The 11,996-nt window shown below is 46.3% G+C and overlaps 1 protein-coding gene across 1 annotated transcript; it reads left to right on the plus strand.

Annotated features, from left to right (window-relative positions):
• The first annotated feature begins 1,159 nt into the window (after positions 1-1,159).
• LOC135287371 (zinc finger protein 664-like) lies at positions 1,160-11,930 on the plus strand. The gene is made up of 4 exons (XM_064400730.1): positions 1,160-1,284; positions 1,856-1,927; positions 9,636-9,714; positions 9,900-11,930. The coding sequence occupies exons 3-4, from the start codon at positions 9,663-9,665 to the stop codon at positions 11,159-11,161; spliced, it is 1,314 nt and encodes a 437-aa protein (XP_064256800.1). The 5' UTR covers positions 1,160-1,284; positions 1,856-1,927; positions 9,636-9,662; the 3' UTR covers positions 11,162-11,930.
• Positions 11,931-11,996: the final 66 nt, after the last annotated feature.

Raw genomic sequence — 11,996 nt, forward strand, 5'->3', positions numbered from 1 at the left:
TGACCTGAGGCCGTGGAACAGGCTTCCAAAATTGATTGATAGCACTGGGGTCATGGGTGTGTAATTGGTTAGAGGTGTATAATATCACAGGGTGGAAAATGTAGAGTTTGGGGTTTAGAATATCATAATAAATATGAAGCCAGATGGAGGTTTTAGGGCGGAGACAGGTTGTTCTTCTTTACCTTCTTCTTCCTTCTTCTCCATGTGTTTGGGTGGTCTTTTGTAATTAGACAGAAAAGTCCACACTGTGGGCTTTGAGGGATTAGTTATTGGGTTAAAAGGGAAAATAATTTAGGCATCATTTCTTAATTGGATAGTTTAGCCTTAAAAGACCTTGTAACAAGAGATAGCGAGCCATTTTGTGCCTTGCTAATGAAAGACTGCAGAACTCACGGCTGTGAGGCTGTCACATTGATAAGAAATAATAAACATCTGAGTCTGAACGTGAACTATCGTCTCAAGTGCCTTCATTTCTGACCTCGACAGAGGTAGAAAAAGGAAGCTGAAAACCAGCAGCAAGCCATTGCAGGTGTATTTGATCTTCTCGGAGGCAAGTACAGCGGCCAACCCAGTCTTGCCCTCTTTTTCCCTTGTCACTTCCTTTTTACTGATTTCCAGGCAAATAATTTTTGACATTCCTTAACTGTTTCCCACCATTCCTCAGGTATCTCCCATTCAACAGGCACTAATAATTCCCATCTACAAAGCAAAGTTATTATTTCAGTTGTTTTGAGTTCTATTTGGATAGGGGGTAGATTTGGTGCTTGACATTTCATGCAATGAGAGTCCGTTTTTTTGAACTACAATACGATTTTTTTCACAATTTAAACATTTACATATAACTCAGCTAGCACGTCTGGTATTGGGATGAATCAGACAGGGTATACGATATGCCTCTGATGGAAGTTGTAATTCTTTTTCTTCCTATAAGTCACAGGCTAAGGCCAGAATATGACAACTCTCTGTCTGAACCAGTCCTGATGCTCCTGTTTGAAGAGGAAGGATTCCTCCCCAGGGAAGTGTCTCAAAACTTGTCCACGAGCCGGTGCTGCTGCGGCCGTGGGGCAGAGCAGGTGCGGAAGGCGGGTCCGGGGCGGGAGCGGAGGAGGAGCGGGAGGAAGGGCAGGGAGAGGGGAAGGGGAGGAGCAGGAAGGCGAGGAGCACGAAGAGGAGCGGCCCGAGGAGGAGCAGCAGTGGCAGGAGCATTGCGGGGCTCCACGGCGAGCCCGCTGAGCCCGCAGCTCGGCTGGCCCCGGCAGCATCGCATTGCCCTGCGTGCCGCGGGTGAGCGCGGAGGGGAAGCTCGCCCCGAGCCGATCGCGGCAGCTCCGGGAGGGATTTTTGGGGGGCGAAAGGAGGGAGGTTGGAGGGGTTTGGGTCTGGCGGAATCCGGAGTCGCGTCCCAAATATATTTCGGTTTTGCTGGGAGCGGTATTTTTTCTTCCTATGACGAGGGGACATTTTTGGATGTGGCCGGAGTGCAGAGCTGAGCCGTGAATGGCCCGGGGGGATTTTGCGGGGCCCACGTGGCGCTCGGCCGGTGGCGGCGGGCGGGCCACGGGTTTGGGGATCCCTGGGAGAGGCGGGGATGAAAGGCGGGAGCCCCGGCGTGGGGAGAGGGGCGATAGCAGAGCTGGGGGAGCTCCGGCAGGCTGGAGGGGCGGTGGAGCCGGGAGATGAGTGGGGCCCGGGCCCCGAGGCTGGAAGTATTGTCGGGGAGCGGGGGAAGCGCTGAGTGCCTGGGGTGGGGGATGCTGGAGAAGGGGACCCTGGGGCACCTGGGAGCCGCGCTCGAATTGATATAAAATTTCAATAACCAAACTGAATTTTGTTTTTTATCTCTTTTATTTTAAAGCAAGCAAGCCAGCAGCGCTGGGTGCTCTGGGAGTCACCGCTCTACTCACGGCACACACCACTTACAAGTTCGGTAAAGTATATATACTGTTTTTAAGCCTACAAAGCATTTTCCAATGTTTGGTTAGTCCAAATCAGCAAATATCAATAAGCTGGGAGCAGCAATTTCGTAATCTTTCCAGGTGGTCCTTGGCTTCCTGTCCTTCTTGTGGTCATCTGGAGGGAGGCCTTACACTGGTGTCTGCTACATGATTTTGTCAAGTGCATCAAGCTTTTTATTATACCTGGGCATTTAGTTGCTTTGTTAGCTTTACCACAACATTCTCTGTTTTATTCTAAGCATCACTCTTCTTGCTACCTCATCTATTTTACTCTTCTATACTTCATTGATTTTGATGCTTTATTTGTTTATTGGGTCACAAAGTTTCAGAACCTTTTTTTGTGTCTATTTTGGACACAGCAGATAGAAACATTTGCTGATTCCATTGCCAACTGACACGAATCACAAAAACATTTTTCATAATCCCTCCCCTTTATGTTATTGATTCATGTCTTTGCTTCAAATTGAGCTGATACTTTTTGGGTTGCAGTGTTTTTTGGTTCTGCTTTGGCCTTGACTATCATAAGGGAGTGAGTTTTTTCTCCTGTGGTTGTTATTTTAGGGTTTATGAGCATTGCTGAAATCTGCATTTCCTGGATCACTGAATGCATTAGCCTAATAAAGCATGGAATCATACATGGTATAAACAATCGGCCTAATGCAGAAGAAAGCAACATGAACCCCAACTTTTTCCACCAGGCTCCTTCAAACAAATGATTCCTCCAATTGTCAGTTAATATGGAATTCCATTTTTGCACTGGAACATGTGCAACTTGTTTAATTTTGTCTGCCAGATTTGTAATAGCTTCTCCATTATCATCAATCTCTAAACAGCACTCAGATATACTAAATTTTCCACAAAGCTCCCTTCTTCAGCTCATAAATAATCTGGGGCTAGCCTATTCTGATATACTGCTGCTCTGGTCTGGCTTAGTTGTCTAGCTACAAGCTTCAATGCCTCTGATGTTTGATTAAAAGTAATTTCTACACTGGCCTGTAATCTAATAATTTGGTTAAGCATATAAATAGGGGTTCTATAACCCCAGCTGGTGTCCTGAGCCCAGGAGGCAGGATCACAGTAATCTGTGATCCATTGGGAAGTCCATTCTTCATTTTTCCAGGTCTGTTTTCCTCCTATTTCAGTTTGTTTTCTTCTGTGCAGAGTTTCCTAAAGAGGTCATCCTAAATATTCACCTTTGCTCTTTGGTAACAAAAAGAATGCAGGTTGTGTAATTGCAATTGTACAGGTACTTCTCCATCTCTTTGATAATTCATCATATGCCCTTTTACCACATATCCAAAGTAATCCATTTGAAGCTTTCCTATTTTCAGCCTTCTGCCCCTGATTTTCCCAATATCCCTTAAGATCTTTTGCCTCCTCTAAAGGATTAGCCTGTGTTACACTTTTCCAGCAAACAGTTCCATTGGTACAATTGATGGAGCAATAACCTGTTGGTGGTTTTGGCCACCAGGTTGTAAAAGTGGAGTTGGTGGTATATATCATCTTGCAGGGGGTGTGTCCTACATACGTAGTACAATTGTTTCCTTTCCTAGAAACACAAATTATGCCTACTACTTCATGAGTCAATATTTACCCCTGAGGTTGAATTTCATTAAATCTTTGTGTCGTGTTCCATAATAGCAACTGATCAGGTCCAACCCCTTCTCCCCTCCATGGCCATTGCTCGGTCATTTGGGATCCCCACCAACCCAACAGTTAGTGACATTTAATTCCTTAACTACTTTTTGCATCAGATCAATAAACAAATTTTTTTCCTAACATGGGGAGGTCCCAATCACTGAGTATTTTCTTAATATTTTATACAGGTCACTTCCTGCTCTTGTTCTTTTTGGGTTTGAATTTCCCCTAAATGCTTTGTGATGTCTTTCACTAACTTTGCCTTGAATTTATCTTGTACTTCCCCTTTATCTGAGTATCCCCACATTCCACCTTTTGGAAAACAGAAGAATGGTTCTCCCTGGTGACAAAATTGATAGTTTCCAGGTGCCCATCCTCCCGTTCCTGAATCTGTTGCTGCCTAGTAACTCTTCTCTCCTGTTGTACAGGTTTCAGGTTGTCCTGGCCCATCACATCCTGCATTAATATGAGTGTGTGCTCGGGCCATGGTCCAGCCATACTGTACATTTTGGTAGCACTTCAAGCAGGGATTGGTTTCCCATTCCCTGGAAGACCCAACAGTACCAGAAGGCCCCACAGTTTTATTGTCCCTCTTCCTCCTTGGCCTCCCGGGGTGCTCCCAGCAGTGAGGGGTGCCATCTTCTCTGCAGCAAGAATATTCTTCAGGGGTTCCGTGTGAGCTTTCCTGCATTCCGTGCCGTTTCTTAAATACTTCCCAGTTCTTTGCTTTGGCTGGCTTGGATCCGCAAAGGACTCGATTACGTTTGCAACGTTCAATCTTTTTAATGTTTGCCTCACTTGATAGTCCCCCTCTCAATCCGTATTTGCACAACATCCACCACTCATAAGAATCTAGTTTTAATGTTCCTTCCTCTAGTCTCTTTTTAAAAAATCTATTCAGTTAAAATCTGTTCAATGTGTTTACACTCTGGACTCAATCCCCTTGGAGGATTACCCCTGTGACAATGATAACACCACCTCTCCTTCCAATAGTTGCATTCAGTGCTTACAAAGGGATAGCAATTACAGTCCTTTTCAATACAGGTTATTTTATCTCTTGAGAATATGGCATCCCATATAACATCCTGCATGGGGAGATCCCATGCTCTGAGTTTGGCATTGTTCAAATATTTAACCACACCAATGGTAAATATTCAGCAAATATTGGATTAATGCTTGATCCAAGATAGTTTTGTATCAGTCATTAGTTTTGCTGTCTGATGCTTTATGGTCTGGTTCATTCTTTCGACTCTCCCCAAACTCTGAGGGTGCCAAGGGGTATAATATTCCCAAGAGATCCCTAGAGCTTTCATTACTTTTAACACTTTTGAGGTAAAGTGGGAACCCTGATCTGAGTCAATTACTTTAATCATCCCAAATCATGGAATTATTTCTTCTAAAATAATCTTTGTAACAAAATGTGCTGTTGTTTGTGCCGCAGGGTAGGTCTCTACCCAATGAGTTAATTGGTTTACTATTACTAACAACTACTTATATCTTCCCATTTTCTGTAGTTTGGTAAAATCCACTCATATCTTTTCAAAAGCCCTGTAGGCAGTTTTTCTCCCTCCCTGCGAGGTCTGTCTAGATGTCTTCTTGTTAATTTTCTGGCAAATAATGCATCCTTGTGTCTTCTGTTTTGCTATATCAAATATTCTTATACACCAAAAAAACTTTAAAAAGTGGTCGCTTAGTGCTCGTGTTCCCCAAAGAGTTCATTTATGTAACTGGGGAATGATTCTTTTAACATTACTTTTAGATAGCATTTCTCTACCATCTGGTAAAAGCCACTTATGCCCTTCTAGCTTAGCCCCTAGTTTCTGCATCTCTTGTATTTCCTTTGAGATATAGCATTTTTTATATTTTGTATCATCCTCACTGTTATTTCAATTATTTAAAAACACAGGTAAGCATACTGCTGCCCTTTGTGCTTCTGCATCAGCCAAATTATTGCCATGAGTCCCATAATCCATTCCCCTCTGATGTCCTCCTACATGGACAGCAGCTATCACTGATGGACCCCTCAAAGCTTCTGATACTCTTATGGGAACAACTGGATTACTTATTTCTATCTTAATGGGTCCAGTCTTCAGCTTTCCTGTTTCCCCTTTATGGTGCCACACTTTTGGATTAATTTTGTCTTCATCTTTTGACATTAAGGTATAAAACTGTACCTGTAGTTCTCCTTGTTTCACTTCTAAATTTATTCCTAAAGCTATAATTAAATTTCTTCCTAGCAAATTATTATCTGCTTCTGGTACCAATAACAAATCATTCAAACAAATCTTATTTTCTGATTCAATTTCAACATTTTCAAGTATGGGTACTTTAAATGGTTCCCCTTTTGCTGCCACAACTAGAGCAATTTCTTTACTAATTTTACCCCTTTGGGGCAGTGCTATATAGTTGATCTTTCTGCTTCAGTGTCCACTAGAATGTAAACTTCTTCCCCTTGGGGACCTATTTTTAGTTCTATCAAGGGCTCTTTTGATGATCTGGTCCTCAAGATGTACAGCCCCTGACACCCCTATTTGTCCTCTTCAGACTTTTTTTTTCCCATCTTTTTGTTGTTGCCTACAGCTTTGCTTTTGTCTTCTCCTTCCTCACTAATAGCAATGATAATCTGCAGGACCATCTCCGGGGTTTCTGATTTGGGGAAGTTTCTTATAATCTCCCCTAGGTCTTTGTCCTTCTGTTCTAAACACTTTCTTTTCCCCCTTCTGAGTTTCCCTCACAGCTGCTACAAAAAAAATCTTTGCTTTTGCCTTTTGTGTTTCTTCACCTCTCCTCACGTACACCTTTTGGTCTTCCCACAATAGCTCTTGGAGACCCCAGTCCTGCCAATCCTCTCATTTCTCCAGCCTTTTTTTTTTTTCATATGTCTCCCCATAATTTTGCCACAAATGGAGTTTTAAGCAATGCTGCTCCTACTGATGAATCTGGGTCCACTCCTGAATACATTTGCAGGCTCTTTCTGAGCCTCTCAAGCCAATCTGTAGGTGTTTCATCTTTTTCTTGGTGCATGCAGAAAGCCTTGTTAATATTTTGCCCTCTAGGTATGGCATTCTGTATCCCTTGTATAATGATATCTCTAAGGTCCCTCACATTTTGTCTGTCCTGCTCGTTCTGATTAGGCCATTTTTGATCCCCACGTGGACCCTGCTGGTGTCTCCTTTCCCAATCTCTCATTCCTGCTTGCCTAATCATTTCCCTTTCCTTACAGTAGTAAATAGTATTCCTAATATAGCTTGAAGCTCATCCCATGTGTAGGTATTTGGCCCTAAAAATTGGTCTAACCTCTTGGAAACCCCTAAAGGTTTTTCAAGCAGCCGCCCCATTTCCTTTTTAAATTCTCTTACGTCCCCACTATGAAGTGGGACTGCTACAGACGCTATTCCCCTATCATTTCTTCCCATAAGTACTTCTCTCAAAGGGAATAGTCTCTTCTTTTGATCTTTCTCCTCCCCACTAGAATTATTTTCCTGGCGTTGTTCTCTCCTCTTGCTCCGAGTCCTACTAGATTGTGATGATAGTGGTGGAGTTGTTGAGCTCTGGGGCCTCTCAGGGGAGGAGAGAGTTTCCTGCCCTTGATAGGGAGGGGGCAAATTGTCTAATGGTTCCCAAGGTTTTTCTTTTTCCTTTGCCTTTCTCCTTTTTTTAGTTTTTAGGGGGTATAATGTTATCACTACAGAGACCCCCCCCTCCTCCAAAGTGCCACATAATCACTTTCCTCCTGATCAAAGGGTTCCTTACTATTTACATAAAGATTTAAAGCTTGACACATCCAATCATGAAAGGACCCAAGCACTGGCCAATATAAATGACCAGGCCTAATTTCTTCCTTAGTCCACCCTACCATACAATAATGGACCATCTCTTCTTTACTTTTTCCCTTCCTAGAGGGCATTGCATCCCAATGTGCAGTTGTTAACCCCAGGGGGCTGTCCAGGGGTATCTCTGGTTATTCACTCCCTTTCTCGTTTTTAGAGCCTCTCTGCGGGCCCCATAACCTTGAGCCTCTCTTGGGACCCTTTGAGCCTCTCTGGGGGCTTGTTGAACCTCCCTGGGGGCTCCTTGAGCCAGAGGTCTTACTGTTCCCCTGAGCCATCGTGAGCAGTGTCTCACAGCACTCGCTCTGTCCCTTCACTGGCCGAGCCCCTCGCGGGGTGATGGAAGCACAGACAGAAGGACTCCTCAATGGCTCCGTGATAATATTGCATCTACCTCACTCACTTTCACTCAGACACTGTCGTGTCCACCCAGCCGAACGATACTCACAGCCCGCTGCTCTTGTCTGGATCTTCGTGCACTGGAATTGCAGGTGATTTAAACTGCAGTTCTCAGGGAGCTCAGTTCCTTGCTTGCTTTCTTTACCAGGTTTGTGGTGCCGTTAGCTCCAGGGCTATTGGCTTCTACGGGCCACAAAAGTGGGGTGCCCCCTGCAGTAGCCTCAGTCCGAGAGATCCCAGGGTATCAGGTCGGCATCACCAAATTGATATAAAATCTTAATAGTCAATCTGAATTTTATTTCTATATCTTTTGTTTTAAAGAAAGCAAGCCAGCAGCACTGGGTGGTCGGGGAGTCACTGATGTACTCAAGGCACACACCACTTACAAATTCAGTAAAGTATATATACTGTTTCTAAGCCTACAAAGCATTTTCCAATGAGCTCAGTCCAAATCAGCAAATATCAATAAGCTGGGATCCACAGTTTCATAATCTTTCCAGGTGGTCATTGATTCCTGTCCTTCTTGTGGTCATCTGGAGGGAGGCCTTACACTGGTGTCTGCTACATGATTTGGTCAAGTGCATCAAGCTTCTTTTACACATAAGCATTTAGTTGCTTTGTTGCAATATCTCTTAGCTTTACCATAACTTCCTCTCTTTTATTCCAAGCATCAGTCATCTTGCAACCTCATTTCTTTTACTCTACTATAGTTCCTTCATTTCGATGCTTTATTTGGTTATTTGGCCAGAAAGTTCTAAAACCTTTTTTTGTGTCAATTTTGGACACAGCAGATAGAAGCATTTGCTGATTCCATTGCCAATTGACACAAATCACAAAAACATTTGTCACAGAATCAGGGGAGGATGAGCCCTGGGATCTCCAAAATCCCCTCAGCATGGCTGAGCAGAACCCGGGAGAGGGGGGATGCTCAGGACCCATGCTGGGGTCGGCTGTCAGTTGTCTCTGCCCAGCACGGAAAAAGGTGGTTCTGGGCAGGCCGCGCTTTCGAAGAAGGAGTCTGGACTCTTGCTTTTCGGTCTTCAGTTGAGTTTATTGTTCCTTATCTACAAAGTTTTTCTGTCTGTCCAGCCGAGGCCTGATCAGCAAGACAGCCAAGGGCACTCTCCCCCGCCCACGGAGTGGTTGTCTCTTTTATAGTGAAAACTACGTATAAGATATTTACCTTTAATTTCCAATACTTTTCGCCCTTGTTGGCAAGTGCACTTTCCCTATGAACCAATCCACACATGCCAACATCATCCTGAACATGGATGCCAAGGAGAAGAAAGAAGAAGGACAGGGCACGCCCAAATCCCTCCATCTTGGGACCCCTGACCCCCATGTACAGAATTTCAAACCCCCCTGTACAACATACAAAACCCCCTGTACAGTGCTCCAAAGTTTTTCCCTTCACCCTGTGATCCCTACTTCTACGCTACTTAAACTTTTGTGGCCTGTAATTCTTCATATGAGGTTGGCAATTTGCTCCATGAATTAAGATCGAATTTCCAGGTGTCTTTGGCTTCCTGCCAGGGTCTCCGAGCCCCTGCCAGGGCTTTGAGACATCCAGGGCATCCAGAGAGATGCTCTGGGTTCCGACACACCCACGGGCCCCTCAGCAGCTCTGAGAAGAGGGACCCCCATAACCTCAAATAAGGACACTGGAAACAGGGAACCCCTGGGAGAGTGGTTTTGAACTTGCTGATTTTTAGAGGTATTTCTGGCCACCAGACACCCAGTGACTTCTACAGATGGACTTGGCCAGTGGACCATCAAAGGCAATGCACTTACATCTTGTTTTTCCCCAAATCAGGATTTCCCATTCCCAAACCTTATCTGGATGAAGGAGAAGGCTGCGAGGAAGCAGAAGATGCCGAAGGACACTGAGGCAGGTGAGGAGGAAGTCAGTGGCCCTTTCCCCCTCTCTCCTGCTCCATCTCCCAGCCCAGCACAGCCCCCAGCTGTAGGACAACCCTGCTGCCAACGCTGTCCTGCCAGGGATGGATTGGGAGGATCTCCTTCTCCTTCCCTCTGGCACGGAGGCAAATCCCATCCTCTCCTTGTCCTTCTCCTGCAGACAAGGAGCTGAGGATGGGGAGCAGGGAGGACAAATCCCCACGGCAGAACCTCATGGACAAGGCCATTTTGAGCAGCTCCATGGCACAGGAACCTAATGGGGCTAAAAAGCCTCGGAGATCCCTCAGGAGGAGGGGCTCCAAACCCAGCCCAGGATGCTCCAAGGGGAAAAGACCCAGCCTGTGCCAGGAAGGCAGCCAGAGATCTGGCCAGAGCTCTGAGGTGGTAGCCAGTGAGCAGCATGACAATGGCAAGAAGCCCCACTGGTGCTTGGAATGTGGGAAAAGTTTCCTCAAGAACTCCTACCTGGTCGTCCACCAGAGGATCCACACCGGGGAACGGCCATATAAGTGTGGGGAATGTGGGAAGAGCTTCAGGATCAGCCACCACCTGATGAACCACCAGAGGATCCACACCGGGGAACGGCCCCACGAGTGTGGGGAATGTGGACAGAGGTTCAAGATCAGCTCTGCCCTGATCGTCCACCGAAGGACCCACACTGGGGAACGGCCCTATGAGTGTGGGGAATGTGGACAGAGCTTCAGGATCAGCTCCCACCTGATCGTCCACCGAAGGATCCACACGGGGGAACGGCCCCATGAGTGTGGGGAATGTGGGAAGAGCTTCAAGATCAGCTCCCACCTGATCTGCCACCAGAGGATCCACACCAATGAACGGCCCTATAAATGTGGAGAATGTGGGAAAGGCTTCAGGAGGAGCTCCAGCCTGAAACTCCACCAGATGACCCACACTGGGATACGCCCGTATGTGTGTGGGGAGTGTGGGAAGGGCTTCCGTGACAGCTCTCGCCTGATCATCCACCAGACAATGCACACTGGGGAATGTCCCTACACGTGCTCTGAATGTGGGAAGAGCTTCATGGGGAACGCCAGCCTGATTATGCACCAGAGGATCCACACTGGGGAGAGGCCCTACGAGTGCGGGGAATGTGGGAAAAGCTTCAGTGCGCCCTCCGCCCTGATTTTCCACCAGAGGATCCACACTGGAGAGAGGCCCTACAAATGTGAGGAATGTGGGAAAAGCTTCAGCAAGAGGTCCGGCCTGACTGTCCACCAGAGAATTCACACTGGGGAGAGGCCCTACAAGTGCGGGGAATGTGGGAAAAGCTTCAGCCAGAGCTCCAGCCTGACTGTCCACCAGAGGATCCACACTGGGGAGAAGCACTATGAGTGTCCTGAGTGTGGGGAGAGGTTTCAGAGCAGATACCGTCTCCTCAAGCATCAGCAGATTCACACAGAATAGAGGCCCTTCCGCTGCCCCGACTGCGGGAGGGGCTTTAAGAGAAACTCCACCCTCATCACCCACCAGCGGATCCACGCTGGGGAGAGGCCCTAACAGTGTCCCAAGTGTGGGAAGCGCTTCTCCCAGAACTCTACTGTGACCCAGCACCAAGGGAGGCAGCAGTAAGGGAAGGCCTACAAGTGCCCCGTGTGCGGGAAGAGCTTTGAGCACTGCTCCAACTCCATCCCCATTGGATGGTCCACGATGACCCTCATTGGGCAGAGACTTGGTGATCCATGGTCCTTTTGATCCATGTTAGGAAGAAACCTGGCTGGTGATCTCCACCTGGCTCCTCTTAGACACTTGGGCAGCAGGAGAAAAATCCATTGGGTTGCAAACCAACATCAGAATTTCATAGGGGACAGTACAGTTTTTTACTTTCAACCCCAAAAATATCTCACGTTTTGCATCCAATCATTTCTTCAGGTGGCATCAAGGAATACTCGATGGTGTTGGAGGTCTTTTCCAACCTAAATCATTCCATGATTCTAATTGTATCTGGCCCATAGGCGTCTTGCACAGCCAAATGGTGATGGACTGGGGCACAAAACCAGGATTTTGGAGACAATGGAGTGGAAATTCCTCTAGAAAAGATCCTTTCTACCCACCCAGGCACATGGATACTCAGCCAGCATGTACACGTAAATCCTTTTATTTTGGCCTTGATTTTCCTTCATATTTCTTCATCCCTTCACCCACCATTGGGGTAAAAATAAAGACATTTAACTAAGTCTCGGATGGTGACATTGGGGAATATGGTGGGGATGGAGCTGGGGACATGGACAAGGACATGGGT

Source organism: Passer domesticus, chromosome 29, assembly GCF_036417665.1.
Source record: "Passer domesticus isolate bPasDom1 chromosome 29, bPasDom1.hap1, whole genome shotgun sequence".
NCBI lineage: Eukaryota > Metazoa > Chordata > Aves > Passeriformes > Passeridae > Passer > Passer domesticus.